The 24,847-nt window shown below is 33.4% G+C and overlaps 1 protein-coding gene and 1 non-coding gene across 5 annotated transcripts in view; both read right to left on the reverse strand.

Moving 5' to 3' along the window:
• The window catches only part of Trappc11 (trafficking protein particle complex subunit 11), a 60,002-nt gene that overhangs the window by 12,983 nt on the left and 22,172 nt on the right, over positions 1-24,847 (reverse strand). For 2 of the 4 annotated variants that reach the window (XM_048791926.1, XM_048791925.1), the window contains exons 19-29: positions 22,734-22,889; positions 20,893-21,080; positions 20,431-20,579; positions 20,125-20,246; positions 19,466-19,585; positions 18,786-18,851; positions 18,334-18,490; positions 15,595-15,703; positions 9,296-9,387; positions 7,747-7,880; positions 5,739-5,906 (exon numbers count right to left, since the gene is read on the reverse strand). In XM_048791926.1, coding sequence (XP_048647883.1) covers positions 5,739-5,906; positions 7,747-7,880; positions 9,296-9,387; positions 15,595-15,703; positions 18,334-18,490; positions 18,786-18,851; positions 19,466-19,585; positions 20,125-20,246; positions 20,431-20,579; positions 20,893-21,080; positions 22,734-22,889 — 1,461 coding nt within the window. Of the gene's footprint in view, positions 1-1,594; positions 2,514-5,738; positions 5,907-7,746; positions 7,881-9,295; positions 9,388-15,594; positions 15,704-17,017; positions 17,032-18,288; positions 18,491-18,785; positions 18,852-19,465; positions 19,586-20,124; positions 20,247-20,430; positions 20,580-20,892; positions 21,081-22,733; positions 22,890-24,847 lie in introns of those variants that run through there. The other 2 variants (XM_015486172.2, XM_048791927.1) reach the window with 2 other exon arrangements.
• On the reverse strand, positions 8,318-8,420 carry LOC125612900. The gene has a single exon (XR_007343387.1). It is a non-coding gene; the product is annotated as a U6 spliceosomal RNA (small nuclear RNA).

A 24,847-nucleotide genomic window follows, 5' to 3' on the forward strand; every position in this document is an offset into this window, starting at 1 on the left:
AAAAAAAAAAAAAAAAAAAAAAAAAAAAAAAAGAACAAAAGAAAAAAAGAAAGGAAAGAAAGAAACTCAAAACCCAAACCAACAAACATGCATCACTGAATGGTATATATGTTGGTAGAGAGTAATGCTGAGACCCAAACAGTAACATAGTAGAATGATAGCAAGTAGATATTCTCACAAGGGACAGACAGATGATTGTAGCTGAAGGAAGTAGAAAATCTGAGATCCTTCTTGATGCATACCACAGTGAACAACAGCTCCTGCACAGCTGTGACAGTTCTAATGTTTTTTGTTTTTTTTTAATGGTAAGTTCTTTTTAAAATTTATTTTTTACTCTTATTTATTTATCTTCTGCAGTGCTGATGATCAAATCAAAAGCTTCAAGCATAGCAGGTAAGAGCTCTACCACTGAGCCATATCCCCAGTCCATCAGTTCTGGCTTTTTAAATTCAAGGCAGATGATGATTTCATATATTCCTGAATTAAAAATTTTCAGATTCAAAACAGGTAAATAAAATATATTCACAGTAGAATTATTACTCTTATCACCACACCAACTCTCAAATCAAGAAAAAAACATTAGAGGGCTGGGGTTGTGGCTCAGCGGTAAAGCACTCATCTAGCACATTCGAGGCCCTGGGTTCGATCCTTAGAGCACCACATAAAAATAAATAAAATAAAGGTATAAAAAATGCATTTGTTTATTTGGGATATTTATAGTAGCAGACATAGTTAAACAAGTCATACTGACATCAATGTTAATTTAAAAATATACATCAGTGACTCAAGGGTATAAATTCAATACTTTATGTTTGACAATGTGATGTTAACATGAGACATTATGTATATACCAAACCACATGAGCATTCAAACGGACCTTAAAAATCTTTGTCTGGGATTTTTCAAACTGCAGGTTATATCCCATTAGTAGGTTATGAAATCAATTTAGCAAGTTATAATAAAAATTATTTTTAAACAAAACACAATAATATATAAAATATAAAAGATAAAGATGGAAGTATTTATTCATGAAACTTTTGTTTACAGTTTTATATATTTACATACACACACACTTCTATACATACATGTGTATACTATATATGTACTTCATTATGTAAAATGCTTAACAAATTCTGATAATGTGGACCTCTCCAGGTGATGCATGGATATCCTCTTCACTTTCCATCAAAAGAATTGATATAAATGACACTGGCTGAGGAGTGTGTGCTTTGGGTGAATGTCCCAACTCTTCCCATATATAGTAATCTATAGCATCCTTATACCAAGTCTGAGACAGGTCTATTATCATTTACATCCTATACATGAGAAAACTGAGATAGAGGCTGAGTAACATGAACAGAGTCACCTGCCAGCAAGAACAAAGGTGGATTTCATTCCAGTGGACTCCAGGAGTACCTCTCCTGGCTTCTATATGTACCCTCACAACAAAGCCTATCCCACTGTCCAAGTCGCAGTGAAGGTTAGCAGAGCCAGTTCTAGGCTACAGATACCATTTCCCAGTCCTATGTTCTCCATTATACCTCACGAACAGTCAAGTGAAACAAATTCAAAATAAAAGATACATACAAATATATTTGAAAGAGAAGATATTTATTTACATCACTATTTTCTTTTTACAATGCTTCCACTTTTTAAATAGCAACATTTTGCAAGAAATCAGTTCTAAATTATTGAGATATTTTAACAAAGAAATTTTTTCCCTATGATTTTTATTTACAACAATTGTCTAGAGTTTTGGAACTGCATAACATAATTGAGACCTCTTATTCAAACTTTGCATCATTCTCAAAAACTTTCGGGTTAGGAAATTATTTTTTTATCATATCCTTGGCAGTTCAGGTCCTTCAGAAATATGAACCAGCTTTGTAAGTGATCCACATTTTGGTTGCAGGCTGAACCTATCTGACACTTTTTCATGGCAAGTGAAAATATTTTGATGTTTTTAAATTGCTTTGATTAAAACTTTCTGGAGCTTTTCTATAACTGTGTGTGCCATTGTGTGTATGTTCTGCACACACCTTGGAATTATGAAGAGGGACGATCTCCAATGTGGCCAACCCTGAGACTCATAAGAGATTGAGACCTTTTACTGATGCAGATATTGGTGCATTTTTCTCTCTGGGGATGGTCATATTTGAGATGCTTAATTTTCCTCTGATACTGTCCAGGAAAATCACTTATTTTGGAAAAACTCACCATTCATAAAATGATTTTCAACCATATCAAGGGTCTGACATCCTTTCATATCACACTGACAGATTTCAAACATTTATTAGTGAAACTATAAAAGGATGATTTTCCTAATATTTTGAGCATGAGTTCCTCTGAATAGTTGGTATACCATCCGTTAAAAAATAGAACAGATTAACTGATCAAAGCTACAGGTTACAATGAAACACTCTGCCTGACTCCTCTGTGTAAGAACAGCCAAGGGCTGGCCTTGAGCATCACGCAGCAGCAATAGAAGTATCATCCATGAGTCGACCCTGTGGCTTTAAAGTGGGATACACAAAACGGAATTACAAAGTAATAATGACAACAGAAACTAACGATTAAAAGGATTTTGAAATTCTAAGAACCGTTTTTCAAAGACAGAATAAATGTGCATAAGTAAAAATTGTTGCTCTTCTTTTATCCCCACATCTTTCTTCACTTGAGCCTAAGGTGGCAACTGCATAGCCAGGTGCTGCCCCTCTGTCACCAATGGCAACATCACCAGCTGACCAAGTATTTTGACCTGCTGGGTTTACTTCAGTCAGTCCTTCTCTTTCAGCCTTGTGATCTAACAGCTCCATGAAACAGAACCTAGTTACCATTCCTGGTCTAATTGATAAAGTTTTATTTTCTCTCTTGCTCAGGGCCCTCCTATGTCTCAAGCTTTAAAAGTCAGCCAAGAATCTAAGATGATAGACAAATTTCTTTTGGGGATTCAAGATCTTCAAATCTCCTCTTTGAGAAAAAAAAGCAATTTGCAATGAACTCTAGAGTAACCTAACAATATAAAATACAAAGACAGAAGACGCAGATTAAAACCAAAAATTTCCTTTTCTCTAAGGCTGCTGATTGAACAAAATTTTAAAACATTACACCAGAAAAGTCAAGACTAAGAATTAATAAAAGATATCATAACTTTTTGTTTTGTTTCATGATGCTAGGATCAATATAACTGAAGTTGTAAAATCTAGTACCTAAAATAAGTCTTGTGAATAATTTTATCATTTATAAGTAGTAGACTTTATAGGAGAAACTCTGAGAGACAGTGATCAAAAAATGAAAGAAAATAATATCACAACTTCACAAACAGAATGATTACCGAGAGATTCCCTGAGGCAGTAAACGTATGTGTATACTTCTTTGTGTGTACATGTACGTACATGTCTGTGTGTGTACATACACGTGTACATGTAAGTATAGGTCTTCAACACTCAAGGCAGGAATGGAACGAGTAAAAGAATAGGTCCTTAAGTCTTATTCTTCACTTAATTTTTTGGTCTTGATGAAGGATGCTCAGTTTTAAAGACAAAATACTACTTCACCTGGTTAAATCCTTGCCAAATGTAGCTATGGGACTAAAGATGAGAATATTTTGCAATCAGAAACTGAATTTTTTAAAGGAAGAAAGATAATGATCCCATCTTGCTCTAAAGACCACTAGCCAATAAGGTAGTCACTAATCACATTTAGCTATTGAACACTGAAGTGTGGCTAATGCAACCAAATCATTTTAAAATTTAACTTACTTTCAACTAATTTTATTTAAATTTCAACAGTGGCTAGAGGCTACTATATTGCACAGAACAGCTCTAAAGTTACATAAAAGTGTGGGACGTAAAATTTTAGTTACTGATTATTTAATAAGTGAGAAAGGGTAATCCTCAGTCACTGACTCTAGTGTGACAGGTCAAAAATATGTTTTAATTAACAAAAATTATAGATATTTATGGTGTAAAAAATGTTTTGAAATACACATACATTGTGGAATGGCAAAAAGATTTTAAGTTTCCCCAACTGATAAAGGAGTTGGCTCTGAGGATTCAAGTCTACACTTGCAACAGCAGTAAAGTTACTAGAATGTATTACTTATATTTAGAGAAGAGATCACAGCAATTAGAAAAGGGGATGTTTGGTGGGTGTGGTGGTACACTCCTAAAATCCCAGCTACTTAGGAGGCTGAGACAGGAGGAAACCAAGTTCAAGGCCAGCCTAGGAATTTATCTAGACCTTGTCTCAAAGTAAAAACAACAACAACAACAACAACAAAAACCCAAAGGAACTGGGGAGAGGTAGTTAGTTGTAGAGTGCTTGAGACTATGGATTCAATATCTAGTACCACAAGAAAGAAAGAAGGAAGGAAAACAGGGGCATGTTTGTTATGTTAAAACTTAGAAATGTTATTTTCTGGAAACTTCTAAAAATGAATTTAAACACTAGCTAGAAGAGGTTCATCATGAGAGAAAACCAAAAGACTGAACTAGCATTAATTTGGATTAGGTTTGGGTGCACTGGGCACTATAGAGAAAGAAACACAGATTAATTGATGGAACCAAAATCTCTACTTATCAGTATGAATGACTCTAGCACCTCAAACAAATCATTTCTGTACAGCTAGAATATGATCAAGTCTATGTACTGACACATATTTCCACAGTCATTACACTACTACTTCTGAGTTTAGAAACAGCAAAGTTCAAAAAGTCAAACAACTAAAAGGCCTTTCAGAGACAATTCATTCCCATAACACTTCCCTATCTAGTAATAAGACTTTTCTCCTTTAGAAAGATACTAGATGTGAAAGTGAGCAATGGCAATGAAAGTGTCTTCAGAATGTGATCAGGAGAGAATGTTTGAACCACTACTGTTTAAACACAAGGAGATCTGAAACTGAGATTTTTCTTTTACTATTGAAAAGTATAGTGTGGATAGGAGATTGGAAGGATTAATAAAATCAGTTTTTTTATAGATACAAAAACATTGTGTAAGTGTGGAAAGACAGAAGCAAGGGAAAGTACACATTAACAAAACTTAAACAGACATAAAACTTGAACAAGAGAGACTAAAAAGGAAGTAATGAGCAATGTAACTCATCATTCCAATAGTGGTATAAATTTAAAAGACACACAAGATTCATATATATTCGTACAAATGGAGATACAGAGATTCCCTCAGATGCATCTGGGAATCTAATTTAGGTATCTGGGAACAACTTAATCAGAGATGGGATGCTGAGCTAAATAAACATCTGTCCTGCCCAATTCACTCTCCCACGCTATGACCATCCTGAGTATTCTTTTGTTGCAGGAGCCTGGAAATTGTGTTAATTTTTAAAAATCAAAATATTAAAACCAGGGTATAGTTTCTGACAGATGATGATTTTCAGAAGAGACTCCAATACAATATTAAAGACTTAGAATCAGGTAAGTTTAGGAATATTTAGAAAGTTAATCATTTGATTTAAAACTAGTTATGAACTACAACTTTAAAAGCATGTTCAAGGATACCATAAAGATAAATCATCAAATGATACAAAAACCTTTGAAATCCGATTCTCTAAAAATAATAACTTTTTACAAAAATAAATAGCAATGTTGCCAAATTCATGTAATAAAAGTCAAAATTGTCACTGCTAGTCTCAAAAGATTCAGTGAAGTTACATGAAAAATGTCTTTTTGTCTGCTTTTAAGAGTGAATATAAAAGATAGAAAATTTATAAGCCTTACCTTTACAAAAATACTTGTAGGTATAAAACGCCTGAGCAGTTGATTTGTGAAATTAGGAAATCTAAGCAAGTTGATGTTGAGAGATGGCAGTTGCTGGTATCCGGCCATTAGAGGGTAGAAATTATATAACATTTCCTGTTCAGTTCCAGGTAGAATACGTAATCGAATCTAATCACAAAAAGTTACAAAAAAATAATCAAGAACACATACTTGCAATATATTTACATTGTTATTCTTCGATTATTTACAAAAGTTGAACACTTAAATCCTTCTGGGTAAAACATTTACTCCCTCTTCCATTCTATCTTCCAGATAGATTCCCAAATATAGGATGAATTAATATGCAGTTAGAACAAGGTGGATAGGAAATCACGTGCATGACTTCTCAGTTCCTACTAAGATTTAAAGGTAACTTATACCTGCTCAAGAATAAGAATAGTAGTAGGTTACTATTTTATGTCTTAGATCATATAGATTTTGTTATAGAATAATGTTAGAAAGTGTCTATTTGTAAACACTACGTTAACATAACATAAATAGCTACTTCTCGGATTTTCTTTAAGGGATTTTACCATTGTATTAAAGTAAATAATTTCAGGGGAAAAAACAGTGTTTGAATACCTGCTCAAGAATAAGAATAGTAGTAGGTTACTATTTTATGTCTTGGATCATATAGATTTTGTTGTAGAATAATTTGTTAGAAAGTGTCTATTTGTAAATACTATGTTAACATAACATAAATAGCTACTTCTCGGATTTTCTTAAGGGATTTTAGCATTGTATTAAAATAAATAATTTCAGGGGAAAAAACAGTGTTTGAAAAACTTTAATAATACTTTAGAAAAAAATACAAACTTATTGTTATCTTCATATTTCCTAACCACTTATAAGTAAATACCTGGAAAGATCAGGATAATCAAGAAAAGTTTATTCATTTGTAAATGAGAAATGAGTACATCTATATGTCAGGGATAATATATGCATAGGTATTCCAAAGTAATATAGCTGGTATATTTAGTATTACATGTCAAAAATTAAAATAGTACATGGATACATATCATATTTCATACATAAATCTATTTCTCACTGGACAACAAACATAGCACCCAGAATAGGCTGAGCAAAGCTGATTAGTTAGGGCAGATGCTTCTAGGTGTTAAAACATGTTTGTCCTTCCAATTATGCCCTTATTAATAAAAAGTATTAAACGACACCTGAGGAGTATCTGTGTTTTCCCTCAGACAGCGAAGGATAGCATTTTCACTGGAGTATAATTTTGCCTAAGTGTCATTTTAAAACCTAATAAACTTTTCCCAATGACTTGCCTAAACAAATCAAATAACTTAAATAATTTATTTCTAAGTATAGATACAAAATTGTATCTACACATACTAAAGGTAAGTAAATTCTATGCAAGATCAAAATTTCTACAAAAATTCACTGTTAAGATAAGCCAGCTTTTAATATAGTCATGCTTCCAGGCCTCAATTTAAGTTTCTTTCTCTCTCTCTTTTTAACACACACACACACACACACACACACCACACACCACACACACACACACACTCATCAGTAAGTAAGAGATTTAAATTTTTCAGAAATTCTAACATAATATATTCCAAGGATCTGTGAATTTTTGTTCCTAAGAAGTAAGATCTTGATCTTAATGATGTAAAAAGGTAACATAACTTTGTAAGAAGTTAAACTTAATCTTTAATAGTGCTTAAAAAGTCACTACTGTCAAAACAATAGGAGCCACGGTCGGTCTAAATTGGTTCATTTATAAAAATTAAATGTCCAGGGGCTGGGGTTGTAGCTCAGTGGTTAGAGCGCTTGCCTTGCATGCGTGGGGCACTGAGTTCGATCCTCAGCACCCATAAAACAAAGACACTGTGTCCACCTATAACTAAAAAATAAATATTTTTTTAAAAAATTAAATGTCCAGTTCTCCATTTCCTGACCATACTTTTGTGCCTACATAAGCAATACCATGAAAGATGATCTATACCTGTTTGAGACCTGAGAACATGAAGGCATCACTGGGCTCCACAGAAATTTCCACATCTTGAACTAAATTAGTCTTATTTTGCAGGTGATACTTGACGGGTAAAGATTCTCTGACACGTCCAAATGATGGCAAATCTATAAAGAAAGATGACATGTTTCTCTTGGTTAAAAAAAAGAGGGCTCATCATTAATGAGTTCTTTTGTAAATGAATCTCATCCTGAAGACACAGTATTATTTAAATGAATGATATTACTGTGTTCATGCAAGGGAAGAAAATTCCTTGACTGGATAATAGCTATAGGATGAAATAGGCTAAGAATATGAGTCTTCTAAAAATGATCAACTTAGAAAGATTTTGGCCATCAGGAACTCAATTACAATTTATGACTAATTTAAAAAAATCTACAAATGATTTCCCAAAAATCATTCCCATGATTCCTAAACCAGAATAAGCAAAAGTTCTGTTTTAGTGAAAGTATTAAGCAAACTTCCATTCATCTGTGTACACACACACACACATAGAGAATTGAGTGTGTTTTATAGTTCTGCCATTTTATTTTACCTGGGATACAAAAATATGAAATGCTTTCTGAAATTGTATGTTATCCTTGCACAGAGGCCATGCTAATTTTCTCGGTATCATCCCAATATTACTGTCTGTGCTGTTGAAGCAATACTATATGATGTTTTTTCAAAGTTATTATAGACATCAATCAGGGTAATCAGGTAGTTGATAAAGGGAAGTTTCACTTGATAAATGTATTCCAATAAAGAAGAAAGGCATACTAGACAGATACCACTTGCCTCCCGATAGAGCACAAACCATTAACTATGACACAGTCTTGCCAAAACTTGAATCTGAGTCTGACCAAGCCTATGAACGATCAATTTATAGGGAGAGAGAAATATTAAAAATGGTACCATGCAAGCAGAAAAATCCAGGCTATGGAGAAAAGAATAAATGATATGGTTTCCTTGACAAATAAGTAGCAAGGAAGAGGGAGAGAAAGTGAAAGAGCATGGTGGTAGTGGAGAAAGCAGCACTGGAAGAGAGGTAATGGAGGGGTTAACAGTGGCAGGGTGGAGTAGCGCAGGAAAGAGGGAGTCAGCATACCTAAAGACTGAGATGCATAGGATGAAACTTATTCATAATTTGAAGTACACTAAACTTAAACTAGAAAACATTCAAGGTTAATTAAGAACATTTCAACACTGGAATTTCAGAATATTCATATAATCAGAATTTATTTCTGATTTTTAAAGTCATAATAATGGTATTATGATTATGTTGAGGAAAATAGCCATTACTTTTAAAGAGGTAAACTAAAATATTTGCATAAGAAATGACATCAAGGGTTTTTCTTTTTCTTTTTTTCCCAAAATAATAGGGATGGGAAGAGCATGCAGGGCAGAAATGAAATAAGATTGGCCATAATCCACTTATAAACATCAGAAACTTTTCATAATACAAAGTTTAAAAACCTTAGAAGCTAAAAATACATATTATTACTGAATCCTTTTTATCAAGCAAAATTTGAATTCCCGCTACCTGCATTCACATGGAGAGGGATATTTTCTACAATCACATGTGGCAGCGTGATGACTGTACTGATGACAGGGATGTTCTCCATGGCTGAAGTCCTACGGCAGAAAAGGCCATCTTTTAAACTCACATTTTATGTAGGATGTTAATAAATCAAATGCAGGGAACATGTGTATTCACCAACTAGTATCAAAGGAAATATATTTATCCATTCCCAAAACTTGACTAATGGAAGCAGTTTTGTAAAGTAAAAGCTTTCAGAATCTCATTTTATTTTGGATATTTCTGATGAATAAAGGATATAATCCATGGCTGCTGCTGCTGCTAATAGAAGACAACCCAAGAGTTGTATCAGATTGGCAATCATGAAGCACATCATTTGATTCAGTGATTTTGGGAGTAGGACTTTCTCAATGCAGGAAGTAGAATGGTGATTTACATTATGACACCAACTCCTTATTTCATTAAGGATGGATAGTTCACTGATGGGCCTCAGTCCACTTAAAGGGCACTGTTATAACTCACTAAAAGTACATAGTGGAAACTGAAAAATTAAAACGTATTTTACTACCAGTCAAAAAAATGGTGTTCTAACATTTACATAGGAGTACTTATGTATAAAGTATATATGTATAAAGTAACATTATAAAAATGTTCAATATTTCCCCCATGTTATGGTTAAGAATGATAAACTACAGGGGTGGCTGGCAGCTATGTGAATGCCAAAGAAATATGAAGAGTTATTTAGAGATGGAGCAGTTCACACTACACTACTACACAGCAAAAAGCAAGACGTAAAGCATCTAATCCTTCGTCAATAATAAATATATCTATGGTATGATGGTAGCATGACAAAATAATTAAGCAGTGCTTCATTTGTTTTGTTTTTGGTACTGGGGATTGAACCCAGTGGTGCTTAACAACTGAGACACAATCTCAACCCTTTTTATTTTTTATTTCAAGACAAGGTCTCACTAAGTTGCTTAGGGCCTCACTAAATTGCTGAGGCTGGCCTTCAACTTGCAATCTTCCTGCCTTAGCCTCCTAAGCTGCTGGGATTATAGTCACAGTCATGTGCCACCATGCCTTGCTTAAACAGTACTTCTAAAATGATGTTTTAATTCCTATCAACATGTAAATTAAATATTAATATGATAAATTCAGAATTAGAAGAAAGAAAAGACAAGTTGGATTTGTTTTTTATTTCTTAGTAAAACCACATTTTTCCATTCTTATTTTTAAAAAGTTCAGCTTTAAGTTTTAATATGGTAAATACTGACACATATAACACATAAATAAAAGTTCTTTAGAATTCTCAATGATTTTTCAAAGTGTAAAAGTTTCCTGACACCACAGAGCTTGACAACTACTAGCCTATAGTTTTCTTTATATCTTCTGCCTTTGTCAGGCTTTGGTATCACAGCTCTTCATGAGAAGAACCATTGGAGAATTTCTTGTTCTCTGCTAACTTGTAACATGAGAATAATAAATAATAAAACCATGGGATCACATCTAATAAATGTATTTTTGAAGGCTTGAAGGTCACTTTTTAAATTTTCTTCATAACACTGAGTTTTTAGGGGTAAAAATTTCTTCTCAGTGAATTTAGGTAACTCATAATAATCTTTTTGTGATTGCCATACCATTCAGATCTTCCTACTCATTACTCTGAATTGTATAAAATATTCCCTTTAAAATGATTTTTCTCACTTTTAAATAATAAATTATATTACATTTTTAAAAATATGAAAATAATTAAGGCATACTAAGAGAATAACACATGAAATATCATTTAGCTGTCTCCCAGACTAAGAAAGATAATAAAATGATACAATTGAGCCTACCTACAATGGCTCTTCCTACTTGTCCATCTTCCCCTCTAGAGAAAATCACTATTCTGAATTTAGGGCTGGGACGTAACTCAACATTTGTGAGGCCCCTGGGTTCAGTCCCCAGTACCAAAGAAAACAAAACAAAAGCAAAAAACCACTATCCTAAATTTGGCATTTTGGTATCCATCATTCCCATGTATTTCTTTATACTCTTTCCAATTATACACAAAGTCCTAAGAAACATGTAGTATGTTTCATGCTTTTCAATGTTATATAAATACAATTTGTTCATATTCTCATCTGCAGCTTGCTATGTTCATTTTACATTATGATATTGACAGGTGCACCTCTGGTTCATTCACTTTCACTTGTAAGTAGTATTTCACTGCAAAAATGTACCCCAATTTGTCCACTTCCCTGTTGATGAGCATTTAGTTTTTCAAACTTTTTAACTATTATAATCAGTGCTGCTATGAACATTCTTCTCCATATGTCCTCTGGGTACAGATCTTTCCTATGTCTGCATCATTACAGATATCTTCAACTTGATCTAGCAGTGCCTATTAGATTTCTAAATCAATTGTTCTAGTATATTCCACATCTTTAGTAAACTTGGTATTGTTAACCCTTTTCCTTTTTTTCAAGCTAGTGGGATATGAATCTCAAAAGCATGCTTTGAATTTGTCATTCCCCAATTACTAGGAAGGTTGAGCTTCTCTCTATACGTATGTTTATTGGCTATGTGGTTTCCTCTACTTAAACTGCCTCCTCAAGTATTTTGTTCACCTTCCTGACAGATTACCTATCTTTTTTAATATGACTTATGGAAGTTCTTGATATGAACTCTAATCTTTGTCAGTTAAACTTGTTGCAAACATGTTTTCCCAGTTTGTACTTTGTCTATTCACTCACTCATGGTATTTTTAGAGAAATGAAAATTTAAATTTTTTTTTACCATACGATTTATTTTTATTTTTTTAGTCATACATGACAGCAGAATGTATTTTGACATATAATACATACATGGAATGTACATACATCAATCATATTGTCTATTCTATTCTGCTGCCCTTCCTATCCCCCCTACTCCTCCCCTCCTCTCCCATCCTTTCTCTCTATCCAATCTAATGTGACACACTTTTTATTTTCTTTTTCTCATCACAACATCATACATGTATTCTGTATAACAATGAGGTTCTCCTTCCATCTTCCGTGCAACTCCCCTTCTCCCTCTTTTTCCCTCCCACCTCTCTTCCCTATTTAGTGGTAGTCTTCTTCTTATGCTCTTCCTCCCTATCTCATTTTGAGACACCTATAGCACAAGAGTTAAAACCAAGAATCAACAAATGGGACGAATTCAAACTAAAAAGTTTTTTCTCAGCAAGAGAAATAATATGTGAGGTGAATAGGGAGCCTACATCCTGGGAACAAATTTTTACCCCTCAAACATCTATAGAGCTCTAATCTCTAGAGTATACAAAGAACTCAAAAAGTTAAACAATAAAAAAATCAAATAACCCAATCAACAAATGGGCCAAGGACTTGAACAGAAACTTCTGAGAAGAGGATATACAATCAATCAACAAATACATGAAAAAATGCTCACCATCTCTAGCAATCAGAGAAATGCAAATTAAAACTACTCTAAGATACCATCTCACTCCAATAAGAATGGCAGCCATTATGAAGTCAAACAACAATAAGTGCTTTCGAAGATGTGGGGAAAAAGGTACATTCATACACTGCTGGTGGGACTGCAAATTGGTGTAGCCAATTTGGAAAGCAGTATGGAGATTCCTGGGAAAGCTGGGAATGGAACCACCATTTGACCCAGCTATTCCCCTTCTCGGACTATACCCAAAAGACCTAAAAAGAGCATACTACAGGGACACAGCCACATCAATGTTTATAGCAGCACAATTCACAATAGCTAGATTGTGGAACCAACCTAGATGCCCTTCAATAGATAAATGGATTAAAAAAATGTGGCATTTATATACTATGGAATACTACTCAGCACTAAAAAATAACAATATCATGGCATTTGCAGGCAAATGGATGGCATTAGAGCAGATTATGCTAAGTGAAGCTAGCCAATCCCTAAAAAACAAATGCCAAATGTCTTCTTTAATATAAGGAGAGCAACTAAAAACAGAGCAGGGAGGAAGAGCATGAGAAAAAGATTAACATTAAATAGGGACGAGAGGTGGGAAGGAAAGGGAGAGAGAAGGGAAATTGCATGGAAATGGAAGGAGACCCTCAGGGTTATACAAAATTACATATAAGAGGATGTGAGGGGAANCTTTTGTAATGAGGGTGGGGGTGATAAGTTTCATGGCATAAACTTCAGGCAGATGCCTTAAGCTCCTTTATGATGACAATAAGGATAATCTTTTTCTCTTAGAATAAAAAGTAATTGTCTCTTTTTCCCATCCCACCCCCATTTCCATGTGTATTTGTTCTTTTTTTTTTCCCAAAAAAAAGACATATTTAGTGTCCCACCTATGTTTATTTTCTCCTTACTCACTAAATAAGGAATAACAAACACTGTTATGTTTTGTATTTGAAATTATAAGGTACATTTCTTTTTTTGTTTTATTTTTAATTTAACTCTTTGTTTTACAGATGAGGGCAGAAGTGCAGTTGACCAAGCAGGTGGTGCACAGATTGTAATTGACCATTTAAGGTCACTGTGCAGTATAACAGATCCCGCCAATGAGAAGCTCTTGACTGTCTTTTGTGGCATGCTGATGAACTATAGCAATGAGAATGGTAAACAAAACTGAAAACTTGCTTTATCTCTGGGGGAAAAATTCAAAATCATTTTTATTATAATCACAACAAATATTTTTGAAAAATGATGAACAAAGAATTCGTAAGGGCATGTAAAATTAATAATTAAATCACATTAAGTTAAATTGTTTGAAAATTACAAAATGGTCTCATTCACCAACTGGGACTAGTATTTGAATGGTGGCTGCTGTTAATCAGTCCCAAACCTAAAAAAAAAAAAAAAAATGCTGAATGTCTTCTCTGAAAATTTAATTTTAATCAATCAAATTAATTAATCAATTTTAGAGATCTTTAAGACCTAATCCATGTCATAAAGCAATTCTCTTATGCTTTCTGTTCAAAGTAATAAAGTTTTATCATTTACAATAAGATCTTTAATATACCTAGAATTAATTTTTATATTTAGTATACAGTTTAATTCCAAATTTTTCCCAAATGAATAGCTGATTATTCACCACCAGTGATAAAACAGTTCATCCTTTCTCCATTGATCTGCAATGTTCTCTCTGTAAAATATCAGTTCCATACAGGTATGGATCTACAAGTCTATTTCTAGACTCTCTCTTCCAATCTATTGGCTAATTGACACGTTCCTGAGCCAAGAGTGCTGACAATTATAGTTTTATAATAAGTCTTAGAATCTAGAAGGGCAAGAACCACTGCCTAGTTCTTTTTTCTGGAGGATTTTGATTATTTCTGACTTTTTTCCTTTCCATATAATTTTTATTTTCAGTACTGAGGATTAAACCCAAGGGCACTCCACCATTGAGCTACAACCCCAGTCCTTTTTATTTTTTATATTGAGATAAAGTCTCATTAAGTTGTCAAGGCTGACTTGCAATCCTCCTGCCCTAGGTCCCCAGGTCCCTGATATTACAGGTGTATGCCACCACATCCAGCTCATATGAATTTTAGAATCAAGTGTCCAGTTACACAAAAATATCTGTTGAAATATTAAAGACCTGTACTGAATCTATAGAAAAACTTAAAGAGACTAAATCTTACACAAGATCACTGTGTATCTCTCCCATCTACTTAGGTTTTTCCTCTGATGCTTTTAAGTTATCTCCATAAAGGCAAGGCAAATCTTCTATTAAGTATAATCCTACATATATTAGAATCATGGTTATCATGAAAACAATATTTTTGTTTTACTCTTATTTATTTTTTTTCAGGGTGGGGGGGAGATTGGGATTAGGCCCAGGGCCTCATACATGCTAGGCAGGCACCCTACCACTGAGCTATATCCCCACTCCCTCTATCTTTAAAGTACATTGCCTAAAGGCTTATTTTTGACATATAGAAATATAATTGATATTTGTATATTGATATTATATTCAGAACATTGCCCAAACTCTTTTAATTCCCTTGGGTTTTCTATATAGACAATTATATTGACTATCAAAGAAGATAGTTTCCACCTTATGTGTTCTCATAATCCTATCTTCAGATTTAGTATGGCTGAAATTTCATTAAGATACAATGAAATTTTATATAGCACAAAACTGTGGCAAACACAAATTAAAGTTTAATTTTCTGTTTTAGTCTGTGTTTTTAGCACATGACTGATTATATTCATATGATTACTATTCTGCTTTTCAGAATGATAAATGACAATCACAAATAAAGTATTAGACTAACAAAGACATGAAGAAGAGATAGAGTAGATATTATATTTACCTCTTCCAGGAGATAATATAATGTCCAGTTGCTACTCCACCTTCATTTCCAACAGATGGGCATCGAAGACAAAAGCATTCACTAGCACTCTCTCCAGTCTGTAAGACAACTATAAGACAACTTTATAATCTTACACAGTGGTTTCATCTATGAGAGTTTCATATTTAAGCAATATAAAAAAGGTTTACATTATGAATTAAATAATATTTATAGAGACTTAGATAGTAGTGTTCACAGACATCAAATGACTTTTTCAAGACTACAAGGTCCAGTGTTTGTGCTAATGTACTAATATTTCATTATGATAAAAACCAGTGAGAAATCTGTGTGTCATACCAAAACTAATGAACAGGAGGAGCTTGGAGGTAGAATGATCACCACAGTGATTATTATTCTTTTTCCAAATCATTTCATGTCTTAAAAAAAATTTTTAGAGTAGAGAAAAAGAGAAAACATAAGTCACCCTTAAAGTACACAAAATGTGAATCTAAAAAATTCTGGGTTTTTTTGAGTGAATATTCATTATCAGTACCACTCAAATGGAAATGTATCACATATTACTTCATTATGTTCTAGTATGACCAATCACCTGTTTGTTTCCTTTTGTTAATTTTATAGTAAATTCCTTTAGTGCTCATCTAAACCAAGTCTTCTCAACCTTTTAGCACTTCACAGCCTGCAATTTCACTCCCTTCAATATCACTCCCTTAAATACAACCAGGCAATGTTGCCTTTCGGATGTCAATTTTAGGACATTTGTGAGTGAAACTCTGAAATAATAACAACACTCCCAAACATTAGGTTGTTATTGTTTTATGACTATTTTTTCTTTTTTGGTGCTAGGAATTGAACCCAGGGGTGCTCAACAACGTAGCCACATCCCCAGCCCATTTCATTTTTTATTTTGAGACACATTTTCACTAAGTTGCTTAGGGCCTTGCTAAGTTGCTGAGACCATCTTTGAACTTGTTATCCTTCTGCCTCAGCCTCCCAAGCTACTGGGATTATAATAATGTACCACCATGCCCAGCATTTTTGTAATTTTTTAATGAAGAAGGCTGTGATAGATTAATGAAGATCTGACTGTAGATAAATAACAATCCATAGTGAAAAGGAAAAAACTGGGTTAATTTTTACTTCAATTAAGTTCTTTAAAGTAATTTTAAGGACTAACAAATGATATTGTAGTTTAGTAAATTTGAAAATGCATCAATTCAAATCTCTGGAAATAGCTTTTTTAAAAACCTAAGCTCTACCAAAACCCTCCATAAATTCTAAGTTAACCAAAATGATCACAAAATTTATTAAGAATGAACATATGGCAATTTGTGACACAGAAGTGCTAACACTATTGGTTTTGAAGACAAAGGAAAGAGCCATGAGCCAAGGAATGCAAGTGGCCCAGAGGAGCTGGAAACGACCAAGAATCACATTCTTCTCAAGAGCCTTAAGAAAGAATTCACTGAAACCAACCCCTTGTTTTTAGGATTTCTAACCTCCAGAATTTTAAGACAATAGTTTTGTGTTATTTTGAGCCATTAATTTCATGGTCATTTGTTATAGCAGCAACAGGATCCTAAATCAGAGGAGGTTCAAACCATTTAAAAATACACATTAAATGATGCTGACAATAAAGGCACTCTAAAAGCAAAATGTTTTTAATGATAATTACATTAGAGAACATGGAAATTATTTTTAGTATTTAAATAGAAAGGTCTAGAGACATGTTTGACCTCTATCTATTGTCATCACATAAAGATTTGATGCCAAGATCTTGACAAAAATCTAGTTATTTTACCACTCCAAGGGAAATTAGTACCTCCTTTCTGATGAGTTTTCTAAACAGAAATGGTAAATATGGAGACTGTCTAATCTTTCTGATGTCTTAAGAACCTGGCCTGGAGTCTTACAGTAAAGCACTCAATAAACATTTGTAGATTATTTATTTAAAGATGAAATGTATTTACAGGTCAAATGCACATGTATGCATTTATGTATGTTTCTGTGTTTATGTGTGTGTGGGGGAAATCTGATAACTGTTCATCTAATTTTTAATTTTAATCTGCATTTCAAATGACTGAATCCTGTAAGCAGTTAGTGCTCAGTGACTGAATTACCAAATAGACAACTCTATATCTGACTTTATGAATATATCATGACTTTTTTCTCATAATATTTATCCTTGTAAAACAGCTGAGTACAATTTTGCTTAGTTTAATATTCAAATTAATTTTATTACCTCAAACAGCTCAAGAAGCATAAAAGCCTAAGGTACGCTAAACCAGAGGTGTCATCCTGGATTTGAATCTGTTCTATGAAGTTTTAGTTGGGTGATTTAGGAAATTTATGTTCTACTTTCCTAAACATCTTGTCCCATTTAAAATTACACGAAACAATAAACAATTAAAAATTAATAAGAAAAAACAACATTTAAAAAATTCAAATACCAAAAGAATTTCTATTTTACTTTTAAGTATGTTTTTCAGAATTTAACTTCCTCAGATAAAAATTTGATCTTTTAAAATAAGGAATATTCAAGCAAAAGGTAAATGATACTAATACTACCTTAATTCTAAGTGTTAAGCTTCAAGTTCCCTCATTTAGCAAAAAAAAAAACTAACTCTTACATTGCTAGCTTGCTCAAACACACACACACACACACACACACACACACACACGGACACACAGGCCTACACACACACAACTCTCTGCCATTTAAATGGGAATCTGAAGTTTCACCTTTGTCCACTTGGGACTCTAGCTGATCCACTGCAGTCATAGAAGGAGCAAGCTGTAGTTCACTGGATACAATAGTGAGGGCCCACGGGGAGGCACTTAAAAGGTCCGTCATTAACAGAAAAGGGATGTCAGCATAGATCCTTTCCAGGTGCTCAAACTGTCAAAAACAAAGATAAAAGGTCTGTAAGCAATTATACTAATCATTTTATTTCTTCCCATCAATTTCTTTTCTTTTTTTAAAGAGAGAGAGAGAGAGATGAGAGAGAGAGAATTTTTTTAATATTTATTTTTCAGTTTTTGGCAGATACAACATCTTTATTCTATTTTATGTGGTGCTAAGGATCAAACCCAGCGCCCCGCGCATGCCAGGTGAGCGCATTACCGCTTGAGCCAAATCCCCAGTCCAATTTCTATAACCCAAATGATTTCCAGTATGTATCACAGGAATATACCTTCGTGGAAACAAATTTAACTGCAACATCAAATGGAAAGACTGTTTCTATTGTTACGGTTTCATCCTGCAAGAAAATTCAAAGGGAACATTCAGTGGCTTTTCTAACATATTTTATATAAATAAAAATTTTAAAATAGAAGGCATACAAAACACAATTTTTAATTGATCAATAAATAATCCCAAGCTAAACTTTAAGAAGGTTCTTTTTCTTAGATGAATTTTTTAAAAATATACATAAAGAAACCTGAAAACTATTTTTAGTAAGTTGTCTATGGATAATTCACTCTGCAAAGTACTTTCTTCTATATGATTTTATCTCTAGATCCAGTGAAGCAGGATTTTATAGAACCAGCTATTAAGAAAGATATAGTGACTTGCCTAAGGCCACAAAGCTAGTGGTGCCAAGCCTAGAATCTGGGTCTTCCTCTTGTGCATATTCTTCACCTCGCCTTGATTCAAAATGACTAAAATAATAATAATAATAAATATAGCAACAAGAAGCAATGCGACAGACACTTATAATCACTATCCATGTTTATGCAATCATTCAAGGAAAAAGGTGCTATTATGATTGCCACTTTAAGATGAGGCTGTCACATAGAAGATATTAACTAAAATAATATAAGAGAGGATCCTGTTCCATGTATGGTGCTCCACAAAGTTATGAAAAAGAAATACCTTGTGGCACTTGCAAACAATTTCCTTTTCTTCAACAGTTGTATCGATCAGGTAAGAAACATACACAAGAAACATTCTTGATCCCACTGTTCCACAGCGAACATACAATGTTTTTTCCAGCTGTAACGAAGTGTTATAATTTAATATTACAGAGACTTTCTCCTGATATATTCTAGGATAATAGTTCCAACTTTCAGAGTTTACTAGACCAACTGGCAAAATTCTTTCTCTTTATAGGTTGTTACAGTATAACTAATCTAACTAATTCAAGTTCCCACCATGGAGAACCTTTAGTATACTGCCAAGGTATAAAAGTAGGATCATTACCACTCTCTCTCTCTTTAAATTGCCCTCAATTTCCCAATAAATTTTTCTATTTGGTTTGGAAACAGAAGTTGATGTACTAATGCCCTAAATTACAGGCAACACTTATTTTATACAACTAATTCTCCATATTAGGACCATCTGTTCTAAAATCTCTTGTATAAAAACTGCCAAAGATACTCTAGATATTTAAATATGTAAAATGTTCATTAATTAAATCACTTTTTTAATACTAGGATATGTTGTTAAAACAACCCAGAACTATCTAAAACTTGCTACATATTTAAAGTTACAAATCAGTTGATTTCCCTCCAATCCCCACAGGCCAAATTCACCTGTTCTCCTGGATGTAAGTCTCCAATAGGAATGTCAGTGAGTAAAGCCGGGTAGGAGTCATCGCATAGTTCTGTTCCATGAAGAGTCACATGAGTTTTCTGAGTTAAGTTCGCATCCTGTCCTAAGAGTGTTAATATATTGGGGTTTTAAGACACAGAGAATTTAAATGTTATCATAACAATCAATGCTTGATGAAGAGCCCTATATTATATTATCTTCTAAACAAACGTCCTACCCTTGACACTATGGTACTTATTTTATGATGGATTAATAATATCAAACTTAAAAAAAATTTGAATGCTTACCTGGTTTTAAACCAGCAGTGAGCTTCACATCTCTGATCTGGGTCTTCTCATGAGATTGAACAGTCACAACCAAACAATACATTTCATTTGTCAGAGCAGGAGGCTCATGTTGCAAATGCACAGAAATGTTTGGAACTCTGGAAATAATCCTTTGAAAAGAAACCTTAGCTAAGCAACTGTTGGTTTTTGTTTTGTTTTCTTTTGAAGTATTTAAATAAGATATTTAAAAGAAACAAGAGCTGGGCATGGTGGGCGCACACCTACAATCCCAGTGACTTGGAAGGCTGAGACAGGAGAATCACAGGTTCAAGGCCAGCCTCAGGAATTTAGTGAGACCCTGTCTCACTAAAAACTAAAAAGGACTGGGGAGGTAGCTTAGTAGTAAAGCACTCCTGGGTTCATTCTCCAATACAAATAAAAAGAAGGTGATCTTTAACAATCTGCCTTGCAAAGTAGACTTACATTGTGCTTGCTTGGATGATTATGCTGTCCCAGTGAACCTCATTGTCAGGAAGTTTAGGTCGTCTTTTGAAAGAACGAGCAGCCTGCAGGGCTTCCTGGGAGGAAGCAGCATCTCCTCCTCCTCCCTGCCAACTCAAAACCACACACCTGCCTGTCTCATTGCCCAGAACCAGGTCCACAGAAGTAATCTGAAAGAGGAAAGGTGTGTTAGAAATGTCATCTCATATGTGTTTGTCACCATCCTCCTCAACAAAATCACCCTAAGAATGGCTACTATAAAAATTCACCCAGAGACCCACAGAGTAGCAGGAAGCAGAACACTTATTGTTTTGGAATGCTTAATGTTTTATCTTAGTCTGGCTGGGACACAAACTTACTGTACTCTGAATCTCAACTTCTTCATCTTTGAAATTGAGATCATAACCTGAATTTCAAGCCAGGAGACTGTACAGTGCAGTTATGATGTCAATACCTAGGCACAGATGCTCAATTAGTAGATGATGAAGAAATAAATATTTAAATGACCACTTACACATCTACAACCTAGTTTCTAATTTCACAAACATTTTTCCTTAGAATATCTGTAGTATTAGCAATAAAATTTTTTATAGTTTGAATAAATGTTCCTTTCAATTAAATCCATTAACAAAATGACTCAAAATAGGATTACGGATTATGATTTATATATAGTAGAGTTCTTCAATTATGTAAAAAACAAAATACATCATTAGGGATTTAGTCAAATCATGAAGAACTTTTTGTAAAACAAATAAGCAAAAATCTCTGGGACTGGGAGTATAGCTCAGTGGTAGAGCACTTCCCTAGCATACACAAGGCCCTGGGTTCAATCCCCATGACCATAAAACAAAGAAAACACTCTCAATACTGGTTAATGATAAAAGCAACAGCCTCACAGAAATTGTTATGGAAATATTGGTAGAACACCTAGGTACCATCTATTTTAGCAAGTTTAAAATAACTAATCATTCTCATTCAAGTCATGGCAAACAAGCACTTAATGTGCTTATCACTATTCTAAGCAATTTATATTTCTGATCTAAACCTCATGAAACCCTAAGGTGTAGGTACCCCTGTGATCCCCATTTTAAAGATGAACACAGAAACAGAGAGGTTATGTAACTGCCCAGGTTCAGAAGCTAGCCATCTGATGAGTTAGAATTTAAGGCCACACAGTTTGGCTCCAGAGCGTATGTTCAAATAAAATATTATAAAATATTACTTTCATCATATATTTCTGAAACTTTTTAACTATATTAAAGCAATCTTTTAAAATATTCATCACTACTTTTTCTTTTAACTATATGCAATCAGTAATGTTTAAACACTAAAAAGATATTTAGTATAAATTATACAAAATATACTTGCCATATTATACAATATATATTGTTCGAAATTCCTTAAATGATTATATTATGTAGTCATTAAAAAATGAGATCAGTCTTATGTACTAACATGAAATGATATATAATATACAGTATTAAGTGAAAAAAGCATGAGTATTATGTATATATTACCAATTTTTTATTAGTTCATTTTAGTTATACATGACAATAATCAATTTTGAGATATTTATACAAATATGAAGTATATCTTATTCTAACTACCAATTTTTTGGGAAAAAATTTTTTAACTACAAATAGAAAAATGTCTACAAGGAAACCTATCAAATTACCCTGATTGGTTTTCCTTGGGAAATCCAGGTGGGAGATTTTCTTTTCTTTTTTTTTTTTAATTTAAAAAATTATGTATTTTTTAATTGTTTGACCTAAACACATTGCTTTTGTAATTAAAAATATTTTAAAACAAGTTCTGCAACTAACCTCAATTTTCTTTCCCACATCTTCAGTTTTTGCAACAAATTTAAATAACAGTTTTCTTGTTTTACCAGGAACTAAACACATCCTCCCTTGGGTCAAATTTTCCAAAACTTCACTTGCTTTAGATGCCTCTTCTATTACACAGAACTGGTTGTATTCCTGAAAAAGAGGTTAGCAACGGTCACCATTTACAAAGGCTAAATGTCACCTGTTTTGCTAACATTAAAAGCCAAGTGCTTTGGAGCTAGTTTAGTTTTAACTCCATGCTATTGAAGAATTATAATGGGTTATTAATAAAAGGAAATATTTTAATGCCAAATTTAGGCACTTATCTACTCACTGTTGCCATAAGAATAAACAGTTCACTAAACACAACCTGATTTCTGAAAATGCTTAGATATCCTTTTTGTAGAGAGAGAAATAAGTTGTTTATTGCACCAATGCTGTGCAACAAAGAAGAGCTTCTTGAAGGGCTTACTTTTCACATGGCTTCTGAGACACTGCACTGTCTCCTGCTTCTCATCCTCTTTGGTTACTTTCTGGTTTTCCCTCAAAAGCCTTTATTCTTTACTGGGTCCCTTGAATTCAGGGGTCCCACAAGTTTTGGTCCTTGGCTTTCTTTCAGTTCTATTGTTTTCTCTTTATGTTTACTTCATTGGTAAGTTTGTGCATTTATACATATTCTGTACCTTTGTGCTAAAATCTCCCACATAAAAATTATGATAGTCTGTTCCTATTTCCTTAACTTCAGGCTTATAGCCATGATTGTCTAGAGAACAAAATCCCCTCCCATCTAAGTCAGCAGATCCCAAACTGAATGTGTATCTTTCTTCCCAGAAGAACATACTTCTCACAAATAGATAAACAGAGACATCATTCATATATGGATCTGCATAACTGCCATTCTCACCTGTTCATTAAACATCAAGAGCTTCCCAAGATGAATTACCTTCATAAGAATTTCTTACATAGTTCAATTTTTATACATTTCCTATGAGTTTCATTTCTAGTCTATGCTTATAAAACTTAGGCATTCTACTTTTTTCCTTATGATCAGCATCTTGAATTTCAAATAAATTATATTCAGAATATACTTTAATGTTTAAAACTTTATGTAGCACTTTAATTATGGAAGTAGTTTATGTTTCTTATTTAAAATAAAGTAAGAAAAATAAGTGGAATACTAGGATATTAAGGAAAAAGTAAAATAAGAGTCCCTAGAGTAACCTTCTAATTTCAGACTTAAGAGTATTTCATGTTGGGAAAAAAATAAAAAAAAAATAAAAAAGACCTATCCTTGTCGAACTATGATTCTAGTAAGAAAAATAATTTACCAAATGATTACACATACAAGCTGAAACCATGGCTGTCACTCTTACTATAAAGGGTTATGAAAGACTTGCTAGGTCCACCTCGTGACCTTTATTCATCCCATCCACATTCCTTACTCTCTCTATTCAGTCAAGAACTCAGATTTATCTATTTTCAAATGCCTCTTGCACCTTACATCTCCATTCCTGCCACTAGCATCCTGATTCAAATCCTCATATCTTGAAGCTGGGTTAATATAAACAGCCTTTAATTAGTTTCCATAACATCATTTCTTTCCCTCTATTTCGCTACTACAATGAAATTTGTTAGATATAAATTCCATGCTCTTGCTTTAATATTCTCAAACTAATTCAAAGAAATCCCTGGGTAAGGGTTTGAAGTTAAATAAAATATGCTGATTTTCAGGCAATCTAGTTCCATTTAACCATTTCTATTAAAGACATTTCTCAGTCTGTATAAATTAAATCATATTAAAACAGATAATGTCCTTTCCTTATTACCATCCAATAACTAGAACATGGATAAAAGAACAAATAAATAAATAAATCTTAAATGACTTCCATTTATTATTTAGTCTATCTCTGCTTAACTCTTCAAGGCTCCTGTAAACCATCAGGACTTATTTCCCACCACCTATGCTTAAAAACTCTCTGGTCTCTTGAGGTCATTGTCTTGACTTATGCATAAATATAGAATGTGTACTCCTATTTCATTGCACTGTTTTCTCACTGTCAAACATGTTCTCCCCTTTCCATCCTTTTATACCTATCTTAGTACCATATTCA

The sequence above is a fragment of the Marmota marmota genome, unplaced genomic scaffold (assembly GCF_001458135.2).
Source record: "Marmota marmota marmota unplaced genomic scaffold, marMar, whole genome shotgun sequence".
NCBI lineage: Eukaryota > Metazoa > Chordata > Mammalia > Rodentia > Sciuridae > Marmota > Marmota marmota.